The sequence below is a fragment of the Cydia strobilella genome, chromosome 4, assembly GCF_947568885.1.
Source record: "Cydia strobilella chromosome 4, ilCydStro3.1, whole genome shotgun sequence".
Taxonomy (NCBI): Eukaryota; Metazoa; Arthropoda; class Insecta; order Lepidoptera; family Tortricidae; genus Cydia; species Cydia strobilella.
Window position 1 is genome coordinate 14,768,176 of NC_086044.1, and position 20,677 is coordinate 14,788,852.

The 20,677-nt window shown below is 40.2% G+C and overlaps 1 protein-coding gene across 1 annotated transcript in view; it reads right to left on the reverse strand.

Moving 5' to 3' along the window:
- LOC134741104 (E3 ubiquitin-protein ligase mib1) overlaps positions 1-20,677 on the reverse strand; it is a 364,534-nt gene that overhangs the window by 249,383 nt on the left and 94,474 nt on the right. Inside the window, exon 11 of the mRNA XM_063673876.1 lies at positions 19,479-19,630. Coding sequence (XP_063529946.1) covers positions 19,479-19,630 — 152 coding nt within the window. The remainder of the gene's footprint in view (positions 1-19,478; positions 19,631-20,677) is intronic.

Genomic DNA, 20,677 nt, shown 5'->3' on the forward strand with positions numbered 1-20,677 from the left:
AAACTATTGTTTAATATTAATATACACCAGGTCTGAACACGATATCACAACAAGGCATTACGAAGAGTTTTCTGAGCATCTATGTACTTCGCTGCAGCACCACTACGAGTTAGCCACATGCAGGGGTCGGAAACCGGTATTTGCTCCATACGTATACAAAAATACCACGTATTACATACGTATTACGTTCTTTTTCGTTCTTTTGTTTATAATTTCATTTTTAATGGGACGTTTTAATAATGCAAAATTGTTTCCTAAATTCAGTCCTACGTAATGAGCATAAAAAAATTCAAAATATTGGGCTATTTCGGGGTTTTTTAAAAATACCGGTTCCGAGCCCTGGCCACATGTATAATGAGAGTTAAAATACTGACAAACAGTGCTTAAACTGAGCTATTGTTCTAATGCATGCCGACTCGGTCAAATAAAATAATACTACGTAGCTAATCCCGAGCCAAGTTTCCTGTCGCTTGCGAAGATAGTTGTCAAGTCGCATCACGCAGGCAGGCAATCACTCGATAATAAACGTGGCGCGCCGAGTGCGCTGTACGGGCACACGTACTGCTGACTGCAACCTCCTCTAATTCTGAGAGTAGGTAAAAGGACACGGCCTGTAAAGCAATCTTCTACAATGTAGTCCAATCGCCATATAGACCACATCAAATAACCCTAATACTTTGCGTTTGAACGATTTGTATATAGTCGAGTTTTATTTTAATAATTACTAGGGTAAGGTTTTCCCGCGTTTTATGCATAGTAATTGTAAGATTAGACGGGTAAATTCGTAGTTTTACGTGTTTCTAAAAACAGCAACAGCCTATTGACTTCATTAGGAAATTGGTATACTCCGTTTTTATATAAACCATGGTATCGGAGAGATCTAGATATACCTATAACTGTATGAACCACTAGTCATAAACTATAAACTTAAAGTTTTTTAATTATGAGCGAGTCAAGAGAAAGCACTTAAATTAATGACTTTATTTATTCTATCCTGTATTCATAAATAACCAGGGTTCTGGGGTAATATTCGCAACGCTACACAAGCCTAAGGAGAACCAGTATACGGGTGATACTGAGATTACCAAAAAACCATGCATTATTAAGGATTATGTTTACTGGTTTGCCTGCAGTTATTTGGTAAGGCACATGAATAATATTCTTGGGCGCTGGTGGTAGAGTCGATGATAAACGACAGTGAGGCGCCTGAGCGTCGGCCGTTGGTCGCGAAAAATACAACTGTCATCTTGACTGATGGTAAAATAACGCCCGCGTCATGCTCCGCTCTGCATGCCAAGAGCTATTGTAAGTCTTTTCATAGCCTGACCCTTATTACCCGGATTACATAAAGGCTGAAGGTGCGGGTATCAAATCCTAGTATCGCGCGACATAATAGTTTCACGAACAATATAAGTACATTATTCCCGGAGCGGTGTTAAAGTTTTTTAAATATCATCTTGATGTTTGCTTTTAGGGCATCTCGCTCGTACTTATAATATTCGTGCAAGCGAGATGCATTATTATGACGAATACAAAATTCCTGAGGCCAATGAAGCAAAAATAACAGAATTAAGTTTTTTTTTGTTTTAAGGTAACATTTCGATAGCAATAAGTGACCGCATTTTATCTAAGAAATTGACATATACAGCTCCTGCATCAAGGCCGCAGCAGTAATGTCGCAACATTACTGCTGCATACGTATGTAGCTACAGTTGCCATACTCCTCTTCCATCACATTTATATTGGCAACATCGCAATCACCAAGTCGTTTTGAACCTAGTCATGACAAAAAAGTTTTGTAAGCAAGTGGCATTACTTTTGAAATTATTTAGGCCGAGTCCTTAAAACTTTACCTATCGCATTCACTGCCAATTAGAGCTACGTGGTACGAGCGTAGCCGACAACACGTCCTTTCCGTTTTGCAGTGAAAAGCGAACAGAGAACCCGCCTAGCGGGCCGCTGGCAGTGAGTGTGGTATACGATATTTTAGTCTGGAACACATTGTTAAAGTCCTTTCGTTCCTCGTGAGCAAGGTTTTATAACATCTGTTGTTTGTTGACTCAGCCAGTAATATACAACAATATCAATATAAACAAGAGTGATATTTGAAAAAACTAAATGCATGCAGACATCTGTGTCAAAATAAAACACCCGAGTTGCTACCTAACGATAATTTCTTTACTTCGATTAGTAGAAGTTTTGTTTTTAGCTTTAAATACCATGTAGCTGGTTTTATCTATATTAATAGTATAGTTTGAGGTCCCTAGCGACTTTCATATTGATTGTCACTGTGACAAGGTACGAAATGGCACGGAAATCAAATTATTTGGCTTTACATGGCTAAGAAAATAAACAGTCTGCAGCACAGCCTGTATAGTTTTCCATCTAATCGTATATCATTATTCTCTCGTTTAAATCGATTAACTGTGTAGGAATGTCTAACTAATATTACTTATAATTTATAATATAATGTCAAAGTAACTCTATATTTTACTTCTTTAAGCTTAAACCGCTGAACCGATTAAGATTCAATAATTTTGAATGGATATTTAAGATTTAACACTTTTGAATGGATATTTAAGATTTAACACCTTAACAGTGCAAAATATTATTTCGAGTTATTAATGCGATAAATCATTCTTCTCACTTTACAAACTTAGCCTGAGCCTATTTAGTGAATGCACACAAACTGCACGAGCCCAAGAGGGGATTTTTGGAATCACTCGAGGGCGTCAGATTAAGATATGGGGGATACCTTGCATCCTGTTGAGTACCTCCATCAAGTATGCGTCCTTGACACCGAGCAGGGAGTCACGGACAGCCCGTTAGAATAGTAAAAAAAATCGCCACCTTGAAATACTCGAGCGCGTCAGATTAAGATATGGTGGATTAATTACTTGTTAAACAGTGCCCATTTCAATAATCTGACGATTTTAGGGTTCCGTAAGCGAGTTCCAGGGTCACAAAGTTGCAAAAAAAATCGCGACCTTGACTTACTCGAGCGCGTTCGATTTTTATTTTATTTTGAAGGGTATCCATGGTGTTATCCAAGAATAACTAAATAAAAAAAATCTGCCGATTTGAACAAGCAGAAGTGTCGAAAACCGTTTATGAGGTTTAGTGCACCCAGCTATTTTTCCCTTTAGCTTTTCGCTTTTTTTTTCTTTTTTTTTTAAATTATTGATCGATTGATCTCCTATTTGAAAATTAAGCTCTTTTATAGATTTTATTTTGGTTAAGTATAACGTACGGGTGTAAAATTTTATTGTTATTTATATTTTTAGTTGTTGCAATTTTTTTTCCTTTCTTTCTCTCTCACACTGTCCCCAATATAGCCCTCCGTTGTCAATATTTTAATAATACGCTTTTAACGATATAATTTAACAATATTAATAACAGGGGAGCCCAAGATGCTAAATTTGATGTAACTCGAGCTTAAAAAATTTCGTTGTTAACCAACATTTATTTAGAAATCTTCAAACTGTGATAACTCGTGAACCCCTTGGGCGATTTTAATCTACTAAGCGGCATTCTGCTCAGTTTTTTAGGTACAGAAAAGTTTACAAATAAAATAAATACATACGACAGGAATTTTTAAAATTTACTTGAAAACAATTTTTTTTAAATCGTCAGAATAAGGATACTGCTTCACATTAGCGCCAGATTTAGGTTTTACATAACTGGGACATCAATCTGTATTTTAAGATAGCGGTTTTTTTTTTGCAAATTTGTGACTCTGCCATTTGCTTACTGCTCGCTGAAATCGTCTGATTATTGAAATAGACACTTTTGTAGGGTCCATTTAACAAACCCTTTGAATATCTGACGCGCTCGAGTAAATTATTTTTTTCCAAATTTTCTACCCTTCCGTATGACCACCCTGCCTATGTAAACCGGCAGATTAACATACCCTTGTTATCAGAGACATGTTCTGCGACTGACACTACCAATATCTGACGCGCTCGAGTAACTTCACATGGTGGTTTTTTTTACATTTAAAAAAATCTGTAGACGCTTTCCTGCTCGCTAAAAAAGAAAATATTATATATCATTTTTTTCTTTCCATGATCCAATCTTTCGATTCCAATAGATCTCCAAGACGCTCGAGTCACTACACATTTATAGCATCGTCGCCTCCCCTGCTATTATCAAAGCTATGTTTTGGATTAAATTATAAATTAATGAGGTTTGCGAACAGCTAGCTTCACATCGCAAGTACATGTTTTCGTTTATTAGCTCGGGTACAGTATATCATTCCAAATTAAGTTAAGCTCCGTTATTCCATTATCAATTGCCGCGGCAGAATCCCGTTAAGAAAATCAATGCTCAGGAGAAAACTATAACGCTGCGAGCTGCGAGTAATAAAGCACAGGCCGATTGATTGTTGGTATTGCGGTCACGTTGCTCAGTTACTGTTTTCACGTCTGACGTAATAACGTTAGCAACAAAGTTATGGTATTTACGTGACCCGTTAGTCAGTAGCATACCGTTTATCCCTTGATCCCCTTCGTATCTTCCATGGATTTGAGGTATTTATCAATCGGTGCAGTCATTATTACAATATTTTCTTTTGGTTGGAATGTAGAATACAACGAAGGGCTTTGAAAAAATCTCATGTAACGAGAAATAGCGATACTTAACCTTTCAAGTAGCATACGTCATTTTTGAGTTGAAGGAATTTCGATTTTATTTTATCTGCGAGGCGGTTCCTGCCACTTCAAGGGTTAAAAAAAGAGTAGTTAATAAAATTAATAACCATGTTTTACCAAGTGATTACCTACTCAGAATACTTCATTATAAAGAGTACGTAATCAATTAAATAGACGTACAATATGTAGCTACTCTATTATTACTTATTACATGTTTAGCTCTATATAGATTATGAGTGTAACTTACTTGCAATAAATGAATTATTATTATCTCCTTGGATATCACGGGCCTATAAATCCCGATCTTTTGATAGGCTTGCGTGGGGATATAGATCCAACACGTAGAGGCCCCTTGGAGGGCTTTAATGTCGTGTAGAACGCCTGCTGGAACCCGTTCACAGGCGCAACAATAGACTCCCATGAACCGGTCGCAGCAGGCATTGGGACTATTGTAGAAAAATTGAACATTATACCGGTCTATGGATTGAATTTTGGGTGGACAATGAGACTGGGCTATTGTAAAGAAGTCCGGACACCTGCCATAACAATGTTAAAACACGTTATCGAGGCAGGTGGTGACTTGCCGCTGACTAGATGGGCCCCTGAAACTGCCGTCGTGAAGACGACCAGGAGCAACACCGGTGTGAGCGGCTCAGGGGTGTCGAGAGGTGTGCGCCGCTTTCTACCCAGTGACTGTTAACAGCCACTGTGCCAACTCGCGTCTGATGCATCTTTCACTTCCACCCCTGGAGCATATAGCTCTTACGACTCCCCTCTGGACGGCCAATGAAGGCAAGCCAGAGCTGAGAGTCCTGCGGGTCCCCTTGGGGTCCACTCCGACCGACGAAGACACGCCGGAGACGGAGACCCTGACCGACTCTCTGAAGCACTCGGGTCCGTGGGGTCGTCACTCCCCAACAGCTCGCCACAAGCTGCCCTGCGGACTTATTATTATTATTATTCTCTTTATTTATTCTTTTTCTTATGTTAGGTTTTTTATAATATGCATATAAAAGTAAAATATAAAAACACTTACAAAACAATACAAAATACATATAAACAGATTATAAAAAACCTAACCTAGGGTGCCGCCAGCAGCGGGGCAGGGCCCAAGCTGCCGGTGGTCAGGGCCGCAGAGAGAGGAACCGGCGGACTATCCGCGCCGTGTCCAAGATCACCGCCTTCTGCATCTGACCCTTGATCCAACCACCTAGCGAGAGTCTCTCAAGGTGTTGGTCGAGACTCTTCGCTATGAGACCGTTCGCTGAAACGACTATCGGGACAATGATCGTCGAATCAACATCCCACATGGCGGTTATCTCGTGAGCCAAGTCTAGGTACTTACTGGATTTGTCCTTCTCGGCTTTCACCAGATTCTCATCATGGGGGATGGTGATGTCGACGAGCACGGCCCGGCGCTGCGATCGATCTATTATCACAATGTCAGGCTTATTGGCTACAATAGTCCTGTCAGTGATGATAGATCGATCCCAATAGAGCGTGGCACGACCATTCTCGAGAACGGGCACAGGTAAATACTTGTAGTACGGTACTTCGCAGTCCACGAGGCCGTATAGAAGATAGAAGAGCAAGCTGCTGGTGAATAATCCTGGCTACGAGATTATGTCTGTGCAAGTACTCGCCGTTAGCAAGATGAGAACAACCGGAAATGATATGCCTGAGTGACTCTCCGGGACGGCGGCATGCCCGACAAATGTCGACCGTACCGTCCTTCAGGATATATTTCCGATAGTTGTTCGTCATCATAACTTCGTCCGCAATTGCACAGGCAAAACCCTCGGTTTCTCCGAAGAGGTCCCCGAATCGTAACCAGTTCACCGACGCGAGCAGGTCTACATCGGGTCCCGTGAGGGCCTTGTAGAACCACCCGTGTAGCACCTTACTCTCCCATACCGCCTTGCGGCCCGCAGCACTTTGTACCACAGGTTTGTGCCAGTTCTCGTTTGCCAAGGAGAGCGGCGTGAAGTGCCTGTCCACTGCCACCACATCATCAATCACATTATTATTATTATGTTCGTCCTTTACATAATCTCGGGACCATGGGGTCCCGGACATTTGGAAGGCGTGCGTGGGGCCGAAGCCAACACGCAGAGGCCCCTTGTAAAAAGACAATTTACTCTAAAAGGTGATGTGACACCAACCGACGATTATCCCTGTATGCACTATAGTAGTGCACCCAAGGACAAGCCCCGGTTAGTGCAGGACTATTGCAATGATAAGAAACAAAATAAACTAGGCTATTGTGTTGAGATGTTAGTGTACTGGTTACCGGGTCTATGGAAATACTATGGCCTGCCCCAATCTATGTTTAAAAACACGAAAAAAATGGACAGGTGGTGACTCGCCAACTCACAATATGGGTCCCCGAAAACGGCCGCTCGCACGGAGCGACAAGGGGACAACATCGCGTGAGTGGCTCAGGGTGTGGAGAGGTGTGCACCGCTTTCTACCCAGTAGCTGTAAACACTCACAGCCACTGTGCCAACTCGCGTCTTATGCATATTTCACTTCCACCCTGCGAGCATATAGCTCTGACACCCCACTCTGGACGGCCGGTAAAGGCAAGCCAGAGGTGAGAGTCCTGCGGCCCCTGCTCAGTGTTCACTCCAGCCGGCCAATGAAGGCAAGCCGGAGGGAGGGGCCTGACCGACTCTCGGGGGTATGGGACCCAAGGGACGTCACTTCCCATTCAGCTCGCCACAAGCTGCCCTGGGGGCTTATTATTATTATTATTATAGTCAGTTTTTCAAATGTAATTTTTTTATTTGATATCCTCGAGATTTTAATAAAAATGCAAGCGGGAGAAGAGTATTCATGTTTAAAAATCACGTGAAACAACAATATTTATGCTTAACTGTACATTTGGTCTAATGAACAGAATTAATGATTTGATCGCAGAATCATCCATCAAAGCGGCTTGGTCAGTTTCGTAACTTCACCTGTGATTGAATGTGGAATATATTTCACCCCGGCCACGAATATTTCATTAAAAGAGCTTTATAAAGCCTCACCATGCATCACGCCGCGCGCTGTGTTAGAGAGAGCCATGTCGACGGCATGATCCACTCGGCTTAGTATAGATATTAATATATACGTAAAATGTGATAGCGTGTACCACGCGACAAAGGCCGGAGATAAAAAAATACATATTCATTAAATTCATTACAATACCCCGACCACACAGGATCGCCTGGTCTTTGAATTATAAATTTTATGTGCTGATATTTCACCTTGTCACCGGTGTATTTATTACAAAGGCACCAATGAACAAACGTCAAAAGTGATAATGGTAAGTAAACTAAGTCGTATTGAATTTTGCCGACGTATTTCACCCATTTACAAACGTGTGGGTTGCCAAATACGAAAATCGAGAAGAGGTAAATTCGGTAAAGCAACTTACATCCATACATAAGGCGAGGATGAGGAGGGTAGCTGATTTTAAGACGAAAACTTAGTATGTACGCGAGACATGAGAGGAAGGCGCGATGGGTTATGGGGGGGATGCACGTACACAACTTTAACAGGCAACTCCGAGTTCCTCGGGAGTTTATTACCCTAGTCATATTTGCACAATTGGAATGGGTGTCGGCGGTCTAGGCACGCCAGCCTCAACGAAATATTTCACAGGCTGGAAATACTTTAGATTTAATTTAAAATCGGAGACGACACACGAACACTAAAGGAAACATTCACTATTTAAAAAAAATATGCAAACTAAGATATATTTATTTATAATTCAAGCAATTTTAAAAACGGCCCAGTGCGACTCGGGTTCGCCCACCGAGGGTTCCGTATTTTTTAGTATTTGTTATTATAGCGGCAACAGAAATACATCATCTGTGAAAATTTCAACTGTCTAGCTATCACGGTTCATGAGATACAGCCTGCTGACAGACGGACGGACAGCGGAGTCTTAGTAATGGGTCCCGTTTTTACCCTCTGGGTATGGAACCCTAAAAAAGGGAAGGAAAATATCCATCAGCGTAATGAATTAATTTAATGACATTATTACAGTGAATTAATAGGTTACCACGTAATTAATTGTTAAATAAAAGGGAGGCTTTTACAAAACGCGAGGCCAACTCTGGTGATTAAGTGTCTAATTTAAATGCAGTCTCCCGGCGCGGACGCGGACGTCTCAAACGCAAAGGGAGCGCCACTCGCGGAAAACGGAAGACGAGTCTCTTCACAAAAGGAAGGAGAGGTATTTAAATTAGCGTAGTCGCTGAAAAAGTGCACTAACAACATTAGCGAGTGGAACAATGGCTGAGCACACAAAGAACCGGAACATCCCGACTAACGTATCTAGCCGTCAGCAGAGCGCGAGGCCACCATTTGTACAGACATGGCACTACGTGCCCGTATTTACGTGCTATGTACACTGTACACCCACACCCGCATTCGTGGACTAAAAGCCAATTACTGAAATATTCTAACTTTAAAAATACTTCTAGAAAAGCTTTATAAAACTTCATGGTTTCGTGATTTCAAAGTACATAGGTATTAAACTTAACCTTTTTCTTTACACTAATATCAATGATAACCACGATTATGCGGCTAAAACACGAAATTTCCAGTTCTCGGCTGTGAAACCTTAAGTTAAGATAATAAATACAAAGACAAACACTTTTGAGATAAAGAGGTGTTAAGCTTTATCTACAGTCTAGTAAATAACACCTAAGAAGCAGAGCTCAAGTTAATGAACAAAGTGAATCCCAAGTTAAATGACCGTTTTAACGATGCGTTCTGGAAATAATGAGAACAAAGAAAATCCATATAAATTCGCATATTTACACTTTATACCTCATACAGGGTCGAGACAAATAATAAATGTTTGATATGGGCTAAAGGGATTATGTTAATGTTGAAAAGGCAACAATTATGCCCAAACAAATTACGAACAACATTAAATATATCCTCTGTATCCGGCAACTTCCCCGCAATAAGCAGAATGTATTAGTGTTATTTATCTTAGCTCGAGCGCCAACAAAGTTTTAATTGCAAGCGCCGATACAATTTGCGTACAAATGAATTTATTCGCTGAATCTGTAGTGCAATCGTGTGCGGTGTGTGGGCGGGCGGCGCGGCGCGCGCGATGCGGATTATCCGCGAGTGCAGAGCCGCTAATTGCGGGTAACGAGCATCCGCGCCGCCCGCGCCCGCCTCCGCTTCCTCGCTCGCGCCCGCGTCTGTGCTCGCCTCCGCACACGCCCCGCTTGTGCGAGACGTAGCGTCATGCAATCAACAAGCGGTTCCCAATCAAAACAATGTACAACGTTCCCGAAAAAGCACACTGCTATGGAAATAAAATTGATTTATAAAGTGGGATGTTAGTATCACGTGATAAGAGTTAAAAATAATATATATTTAGAATATACCTGCAGGTACCAAAAGTATCGGATGATTTTTTTAAATACTGACCAAAGAGGATATTATATTATAGAGCGGTACTGTCATAGTAAATTTTGTAACTTGTTATTTTTATTATTTTGACCCATGCTCTTTCACTGATATGCGTTAAAATTGTTAAATAACAAACGAAACCGTCAACGCCCTCTACGCAACGACATCTGATCGAGAATCAAATTTTCGTGATTTTCGAGGCACGTTTTTTCCTTAGACTGTATCCATCTATTACGGAGTTATATCTATCTTTGATACTGACGAACATATGTATCGGACTGATTCAAGTTTCTAAACGAAGAAACCTTCTTTGACTAGAAGGATGCACACGACTGTTATGTATTGTATTCCTATTTTTCATACAAAATAAATATTATCTTCAATGTACGCCATTATCATTGTGATATACGTTGCTTGTTACGGCTAAAACATAACAAAATGAAATTATGCGAAAAATTTATTGGGATATGACATTCGGCAAAATATTTTTCGACAATGATGTAGAGAACCCGATTTTCTACACTAATTTAAATAATTATACAAAATACGTAAGCATGTAACAAAACGTGTTTAGAATTTAAATTTTAAAAAGCTATGTGAAGGTGTGAAGCATTTACATACAATTGTGAATATCGTAGGCCCTAGGATAGATTAAAAATGTGATACCGATTTAATATTAATGAGTGCATCTCGCTCACACTTACCGTAAAAACCGTTCTTAATAAGTTGTCTGAATGGAACGGAATAACTATGGAAGGTAGAGGTAGGAATAGCTGCCGAAACGCCTGTCAAAAAGAGGCGTTTTTTCTTACTGCAAGCTAAGTTTCCAAAGGCAACATTCAATATGGTTTTTATTCCTTCCTTGTTGTTTTTCTTATTTTTTCGCAACTGTATTAAAAAACGTCATTCGATACAAGTGCGGAAATGTCATTCTTCACTCGTTCCGAGTCTCTAAGTAAGGTAAGTAGTAAGATATCTCGTTACTCGTGAAGTAATGACATACTTTCCGCACTAGCATCGAAATGTAAAATTTTATAATAATACTCTAAGAACAAATTAAATTATTTTCTATGAAAATATTTTAATTTGTGGTTTTTCAAGTAGACACACTACTATTTAAACTATAAACTGAAATAAATATCATATACGAAGGAAAAAATGACCAAAGCCTCCAGTGTCCAGAGCTGGACACTGGAGGCTTTGGTCATTTTTTTCCTTCGTATATGATATTTATTTCAGTTTTATAATAATTTCAACAAGCAAGACTCAGTACTGGTCTGAAATTCCATTGTTAGTCTTCCATCAAGTGGTTTAAATCCTGGCAAGCATTTTTTACTGAAATTGGTTACTTTCGTGATTTCGATAGTTTTGTAGTAGTAGTATGTGTAGTAGTCGGTAAGTGAGTGTAGTTAACTAAAACTAAATGTTTATGATTAAGATTTCTAAATGATTAAGATTTTACATTTATATTTTGATTTGTATAGTAAGCGTGTGACCTCTAAAGCTTGATCATCAGTTGTAAGTGAAACATGTCGAGCGTTTTTCGACTTAAAATACGTGAGTGACCCGTTATTAATATATATAATATGTGTCTCACGGAAGTTTTGTTATTAAAATTGTTATTAAAATCTGTTGTGAGTGGTTTAGAAACGTCAATGGTGTCTGACCATTGTTTGCATGATCAGCTATGTAAATTCAAAACTTATTATTTAAACGCAAAATGCGTTTACATTTCATACTAAACAAAGACAAACAAAGAAACTAGTTTTTTTGGAGCTCAGTTCAGTACGAGCGGCAGTTGTTAATTTCGTGCCGCATCTGGTTTACTAACGAGCGAAATCACAATTTTATTGATCAGCAATAGTCGCAATGAGGCTTGGGAATCCGACACAGCCCCGAAAGGAAAAAGATGGCAATATTTTGTTGAAATAATATCTTTTCAAAAACTGCGGTAATCCACTATCTTCGAAAGGGTCACTTTTTAGGGTTCCGTTTTTTCCATTTGAGGTGCGGAACCTCTTAGGGTTCCGCACCTCAAATGGAAAAAACGGAACCCTTATAGGATCACTCGTGCGTCTGTCTGTCTGTCTGTCTGTCCGTCTGTCACAGCCTATTTTCTCCAAAACTACTGGACCAATTAAGTTGAAATTTTGTATACATATGTACGTTTGTGACCCAAAGACGGACATGTAACGAAAACAAATGAATTTTAAACATGGGGGCCACTTTTAGGGGGTAAATTAAAAAATTAAAAAATAAAGTTTTTTAGACTATATCGTGTTATATATCAAATGAAAGAGCTCGTTGTGAGAATCTCAAATTATTTTTTTTTTAATAATTTTAGGATAAATAATTTAGAAGTTATTCAAGAAAATAGGCAAAAAATGACCATTCCCCCCTTTATCTCCGAAACTACAGGGCCTAAAATTTAAAAAAAATAAACAAAATAGATATTTACCTATAGATTACAGGAAAACCTATTAGAAATCGCAGTCAAGCGTGAGTCGGACTTAATTACTTAGTTTTTGATCCGACCCCTACGAGCTTTTTAAAGACATTTCACTCATGTTTCACATACAAAATACATTGTTTAAACTGTGTAATATACGGAACCCTTGGAACGCGAGTCCGACTCGCACTTGGCCGGTTTTTTTATTATAAACGAGGCTAATCAGTCAAGCACCGACAGATTGTTTTAGAAAAGGGTCGAAAAAAGGGGAACCGTCGTGGCCTAGATTGCCAAAGTCAATATAAAATAATGTCGCTCATGCGGAATGGGCGAACTCTGTGTATATTTTCCTTTACGGGCCAATTCGAACATGCAATAATAACAAACGAGTTTACTAGCGAAACAAAAATAACCAAACGAACAAGCTGAACGCATGCACGAAGTCGCACAGGCAGCACAACAGTAAAGAGACAGTGCATTCGGGCCAGCGGAACTGGCACAGCAGTCGGTATCCGGCCTAACAAAAGGGTGATAGCGTTATGTGCGTAAATCAAACGTCGCACAATAACAGACCCTCCCGAACCCCTCCCCGGGCTCCTGACCACTGCCCCCCTCCCTGCCCGTCCGTTCACATAAATCTGCCATACAGAAATGTACTTTGCTCCAGCCACTACCCCGACATCCTCGATATCTATGCCAATAGGTTTTCAATGTCAATCCTGTTACAAATCTGCTTAAAAGTTATCGGTCGTCGGATTCCAGCTATCTGCTTTGCTTTATTTACATACAACAAAACCTTTTTATAGCAGACCATTCATTATTCGCGGAACACAGCCCACAGCAACGTAACGGAAATTTATCAATTTTATAGTACCGTACCCGTACTAGGTTCGCCGGGATTGTCGGAACATTTCATTACAAACGTTTCTTTATGATACAGCGTGTTAGATATTAATTAGGATAAAGAAACGTATATCTATACCCCACATGATGTTTTAACGGGAATTAATCTATGGTGATAAGTAGGTTTACCGACGAGTATTTAGCACCAGACCCGTAACAGCCAGTGCGGGAAATAACATTTGTCGTCCGGACGGTGCGATACCATCGTACTTCGCTCTATTCGCTGCAATTAACGCTGCACAATGACCATATAAATCTTCTCTGATTGCTCCGTTCGTTCTCTACATACATAGATATTCGTTGAATAAACCGAGCAGATTATGTGGCCTCAGTGACTTCGCTTTGTATCGCAGGCTATGATGTTGTCAGACGGATGAAAAGAGATTGCGATGTCGGCTCAAAGGAAACAAAACGCAGACAATTAATAACTGTAACTGATGATGTCGGTAAGGAAAAGAGTAATGTCCGGAAGAGACGGTGGGCGCGGGGGTGCGACGCCGCTGCCTAATCTCACCTATACGTCTCGAGTCAGGGAACAAACAAGCCGCGAGTCGAGATTACGCTCCGAATAAATCAATGTTACGACGCGTTAAAATATTTAAGCTCACGATTAATGCGGATCGCGGATGCCCGTCTTATCTGAGGAGCCGCGAGGCCCGCGCGCCGCGGCGGGCGCAGCTGCGCAGGCTGCCGATCATCGCAGGATCCCGCAACTAATTAATCACAGCAAAATACAAAGCATCGCTAGGCAAACAAGTATCTGCGAATAAATCAGTGCGTTTATCCATTAAGTAGCAATTTTTGGTTGTTTACAAAAACCAACCTGAAACCGGTCAAGCCGATTGCATTCGTCTAACAATAAGAATCGTTTAAGAATCTACAAATTAATGGAATACGAATTTTCTAAAATCTAGTGCTCTTAAGATTTATAAGATTAGCCGGCCAAGTGCGAGTCGGACTCGCACACGAAGGGTTCCGTACCATTACGGAAAAAAACAGCAAAAAAATCACGTTTGTTGTATGGGAGCCCCATTTAAATATTTATATTATTCTGTTGTTATAGCGGCAACAGAAATACATCTTCTGTGAAAATTTCAACTGTCTAGCTATCACGGTTCATGAGATAGCCTGGTGACAGACAGACGGACAGACGGACGGACAGACGGGCAGCGGAGTCTTAGTAATAGGGTCCCGTTTTTACCCTTTGGGTACGGAACCCTATAAATGCTCAGAAATGATAACGATATGAGAAATAAAACCAGTTTTAAAACCTAACCCAACATGAGATTTTTTTAACACTACTATGTACAACAGTCGCCGACTTTAGATACGAGAAGGATAAAATGAGTTTCACACAGATGCTACGCGGGTAATATTGGGTATTGCTACGTCGTAGACGGTCTACGTTCTACGAAAACTTGCAACTGTGTCGTCTATTGTTTGCCGTACATACATACCTAAGAAATTCGACGCAAATAATAGTAATAATTGTTTTAACTTGCTGACCAATTCACACTTGAGACATCAAATGATATCTAAATGATGTCAGTCGCCCATGCAATTCGCCTGACTGGCATAATTTTGATATCACAATGTAAGTTTGAATTCTCTCTCTCTTTGCCTAGCCACGTCCCATTTCATTTGGGGTCGGCTCTCCTCGTCAATCTTCGCCACACTCTTCGGTTATGGGTCGTCGTGTCGTTGATTTGGGCTTTCTTTAGGTCATTGTTGATGACAGACATCCAAGTTTGAAGGGGTCTACCGGGATTCCTCGGACTCGGACTCGACTGAGGACCTTTCTGGTCATATGATCCTCGGGTCTCCTCATTATGTGTCCGTTTGAATGTAAGTTTGAATTGACCTCTTGTAATCACAAACAATCCAATTGAAACGCATTAGAACCATTTATTAATTCATTTACTATGTCGTGTCGTTATCACTCGGCGTATAAAATTATTCAGACGCAAAGGATTTCAACTGTCGATTAAGCCAAATTAGTAACTCCCTCCCCTAATACCAGCAGTGGCACGGGCAAATCAAGCAGTGAAAGTTTACGTAATCAATGGAGGGTATTCGTGTGGTTGGATACGAAGCTAATTTACGAGGATACTTCACCGGAAGCTTATCGTATTCCGGTAATGTATCGCGAAATTGCCATAGAAGTTTTACAAGGGCTCGTTAGGGGAGCTGTAACGATAACCGCACGAGATAACTGTTTCTAATCAGACGTAATGACGCAACGCGCTCCGCCGCGAGGCTCTCGCTCCCTCGGATGCTGTCGCCTACGCCTTATCCTTTATTTGATTTCATTAATCGCCCGCCCAATGTGAACTGCCTAGTTCACCGCAACACTTTACATCTTTTCTGAAAATTTATTCCAGTATAAATCAACAGCAGGCGTCTTAAACTCCGCCATAAGGAACTTCTTGTTATAGGAAGATTTCAAAGTCGTCGGATTAAATTCCTTCGACTTTTTTTACTATAACAACTTTCCGAACCGAAGAGGATGGGCGCTCCTGATATAACGATATACTGCGGAAGTAATAAAATAAAACGATTTTACATCTCAAGGGGGAAACGAACGTTTTTGTCGAATGGGAAAAGTCGCGAGCGCTCATTCCGCGATAAAATCTGGAACGTTTTACGGCAATCTTAAATTCGATTGCTGTTAAACAACAATCTAAGAATTTAAACGACTTTTTCGTAAATTTTGTTCTCATTTGTTGGGTATCTAATATAAATTCTTACATAGGCCTAATTTGACTGAAGAATAATACATAACCTATTTTGTTTATCTCTAAGTATCAAATTGTAAGAACGAATTGTAATCCTTAATGTCTGATGCGTCAAATTGACACTCAGAGGGACTCAATATAATAACATTAACAGCAGGTAAACTTCCCATAAAAAAACATGTGCTCATAAAAAATCCATCCCTCAAACCACTTGGTGCAAAGATATTTCTAAGTACTTTCCAAGTGGTCGAGTAAATCCGGGAGGGGTCCAAGAGCATGAGCTAATAGTGATTTAAAAAGGAATCCAGGGAGGTCCGCGTGCCGACGCACGTTCGGATGTTTGTAATATGCGGCTCAGGCCGACACATGAAAAAGTAGCCGACGGCGATGGAGGTGACCGCGACCCATAGACTTACCTCCTAGTTACTTAGACTCCGTATTATGGACAGTTTACAAAGACTCGCTGGCATCGGCATCATACAGGCAAAACCGTGTACCAAAACCAGTATTTCTTCAACCAGAAACGTCACTATTGACACTGACAGATCAGTATCATATAGGAAACAGATCGAACAACTAAAATTCGAATACGCCTGATAGGAGCTCTTAGTTACAAAATAACTACGCTCGTAACTTGCATTATTTTATATTACATAACTGATTCTGATTTAATAATTTGTTAAAGTTTTGATCTTGTTATGATACGACCTTGAACTGACCACTAACAAGTGCGAGCGAAAATTTCAAAACTATAAATCAGAATCGGCCTTCTAGTACACGGTTTTGGTTGAAAATTTGTAAATACAGATCGTAAACGTCGACACCATCGAAATGACAAGTTGCGCTCTTTTAGTAAAGTTATACGATGAATGTCAGTGTGTGGTGAACGCCCGTCGTCTTATATAGTCCATCTCGTAAGTAACTGATCTGTGCCGCGAGGGTCCGCTCTGCCGCCGCATAATGAACCGGTCACGTAGCCACATTTCGTATTATTTCCCTGGGACGTGTCGCGTGACTTGAATAAATGCGGGCGGCCGGTGCGAGGCCGAGATGCGCCTCCTTTACTTTGAAAATGTTATCTAAATTTGATGTTTCCTGCAGTTTAGATCGCACCAATATGTAAGTATGAGCGAGACAAATAAATATCAAATCAAGTTGTGAATTTAAAAGTAATAATGCCGCTAGAGCGGCTTCGGCGCCTCCGCCTCGCCTCCACACCTCCACAAATAAACCGCTTCACGCACGATTCACCAGCGGAGATTCATTATTCTTGCGTTTTTGAAACACCTCTAAAAGTAGCTATCTTAGGAACTAACTTTTAATAGGCAACTCTTTCTAGAAAACATCGTTTGCGCAGAAGGTACTTTCAAAATGATTACTTATACAACACAGAAGAACACGTACTAGCATTTTTAAAAATAGATTATCTCGTGACAAGTGCGCTCACCTTTGAAATCAACGATGTGTATTTGGTTTGGCTACTTATGCGAACGAACAAGACGGACTGATAATCATATTTAATTTGGATTACATTGTTAGAAAATTTCCGTTTCCGTTATTCGTACGGATAAAGTACAGAATTTAAAGTAAATACAATATAAATTATTTCTTCCCATATTATTTTATTAAACATCAATATTCCATATGTAAGAACTACTTAAAATGCCATTTGCTTTTGGCGTAGAGGAATCCATTATTCGGAAAATTAAAACTTCAGGAGTTAAAAGCAATTGGCTCGGGCACGGGCTTCGATTCTATTACCACCTCTGGCTAGCGGTGAGAGCATAAAAGGTGTTTAGTTTCATCAGGCAATCATAACAATCCTTACTGATCTAAATTCCAGAGTATTTTCTGTCTGTCTGAATATTAATTTTCACACTTAGCGTTGAACCTATTTGGAATTTAAGTGATAAGGAAAGAGAGTCGCAGCATCACTAGGTACATAGTATAAAACAAAGGCACTTTCCGCTCTGTATGTATGTCTGTCCCTATATATGCTTAGAACTTATAAACTACGCAACGAATTTTGATGCGGTTTTTTAATAGAGTGATTCAAGTGGAAGGTTTATATGTATAATTTGTAAAGGTTTTGTGTAAATTATTTGAACTACCCGTGCGAAGCCGGGGCGGGTTGCTAGTAAAATATAAAACAAGTTGTTTTTATCCTTAAAATTGTCCTCTAACCTTTGGGCAGAATCGGCCGAAGTGTGTCAGTTATTTCATAGGTTTAAACCCTGCCAAAAATCGTAAAAGTCCAGTATGTGACTTAGTAATAAATTATGCAATAGTGAAATGAGGGGCAGATATTCCAACAGAAATGCAATTAACGAGTTCTACGCCGATGAAGTTGTGGCTAAAAGCTAATCTACAGTAAGTTCGCATCTTGACTGTGACAGTAGTGCATACAAATGTAGTGCGTGGTGATAGAACAAATTTGCTAATTTCTTTCTAAGTACTAGACTCTCTTAGAAAGTTTGTATGTACAATGTACACTGTATTGTATATTTAACATTGTTTGTGGGACATATTTCAAAATTAAATTCATAACCAAGAAAGGCACTTTAGCAGAACGCCAACACACAACCTTTTTCAGTAGTAAAATATCTTTTTGAGCTCATGTGACTAATTTAGTCCTCGCTGACTTTACGCATATGCTGCACAGCAATAAAGACATCACATAAGGCGCAGACCACACTCTCCGAGCTCGGTATTAGACCCGTTAAGCACTTTATTGTGCGGCAAGCTCGCTCATAACTACCCGTTCTCTCGGGGACAGCGCCGGACAACAAGCGATGTTATGTTTATTTTAGATAAAGTCCAAGTTATAAAGCTACCCGTCGATAAGTGCGGCCCCTACAATATACAATAACTTTGCCGATTAAGGACGTTGAACGAGAATTTCATACCAGTTCAAAGTTACATATCAGTTTTTTGTGAGTGTTTTGAGATAATATATAGCAGATAGTAATGAGCGTGGGAAAAATCTCAGCCGGACCACTGTATCGAGCGAAGTGTCATAACTCGTGTATCGAAAGCTATGATATTATAGATAATATAGTCAAGAACTACATATATTTTTTCAACGTCTACGAATATCAACGCCTCTTCGAAAAACAGGATCATATAAGGAGATTCGCCTTCTGGCTCAGGGAACCACCATAAAAAAGCGTACTCTCATCTTAATAGCTGGCAACGCACTTGCAACCTATCTGGTGTTTCAGGTGTCCATGGGCGACGGTAATCGCTTACCATCAGGCGATTCGTCTGCTCGTTTGCCTCCTATATAATAAAAATAAAAATAATTGAGCAACAACTTACCTTGGATTGCCTCGAAGCGCTGCATGATGAAGCGCGTTGAAACCGTTATTGTTGGTGAGTGTCATGTCAGCTCCATGCTCCAGCAGCAGCGTTAGCATGTCGTCCCGTTTTTTCGATATAGCATCATGTAAAGGGGTGTCCCCTTCGGAGTCCTGAAACAAATAGAAAATATTTATGGTCGTGAACAAGAACCCAAGTGAATTTTGTTTGTCACAATCTAAATCCAAATTAATTTCCAATTCAGTTTGATAACAAATGCTTTGCACCTGCCAGAAGCGGCCGCGCGCATACGATTACGATATCAATCTAATAAATAGGTACTTATAAAAGTTTCTTTCGTGAATTGACCAGACGCTTCAAATATGTTCGATTGTTCATGCATTATTGATATAGCCACTTGGCTTTATCAATAATGGTTGCGAACACAACGAACTCATCAATACTATCAATCTGGTGGCAGGTGCTACATGAGTATTTGACTTGTGAATTATGAAGCATCGCCCGTTCCCAGCACCGCGACAATTTTCTAAAACATCAAACCGCCCGAATGAATAATGAAGGCGTCGGAGAAGACGTTTAGGGCGTGCATTATGGGGACTTGCATATTTTATAACTATCCGAGAGTGGTTAATGCGAGCAGAGCAAGGCGTTCACTGCTCGGCTGCAGGCTGCTGGCGAGCTAGCGGATGAAATCAGAAATGGTGTCGAGTTCCGTAATATAGGACGGCAGCGCAAAAAGCGCGGCCATCGCCTCATTATCATAATCACCGCTGCTGCGTACCGCTCGCGCTGCCTACGGTACCACCCAAGCCGTTTCGCTTTGTGAGTGAGCATTAAGAGAACCGAGCGTTGTGCTCTGTCATTCCGCTATTCATTTGCTAGGGGCTGATGAGTGATTTTCGTTTGCATGTATATATGAATATATGTAGGTACTTATAACCACAAAGGAGAGGAAGGAATCTGACAGGTTCCCAAAGAAAATATATTTTATTAATAACCGTTCCTTATAATTAGCTGCATAAAATGGTTGTTGGAGTAGCTTTAAACGTTTCCATATTATAATTTGTGAGTCTGCTTTGTCTCTGTTTGTAAGTCTGCCGTGTTAAATAACGAGTCATTAGCGGTAAAATGTATCAATGTAATTAATAATTCGTTAACTTCATGTTTTAAATTAGATGAGTCTGAATACCAACCTCATG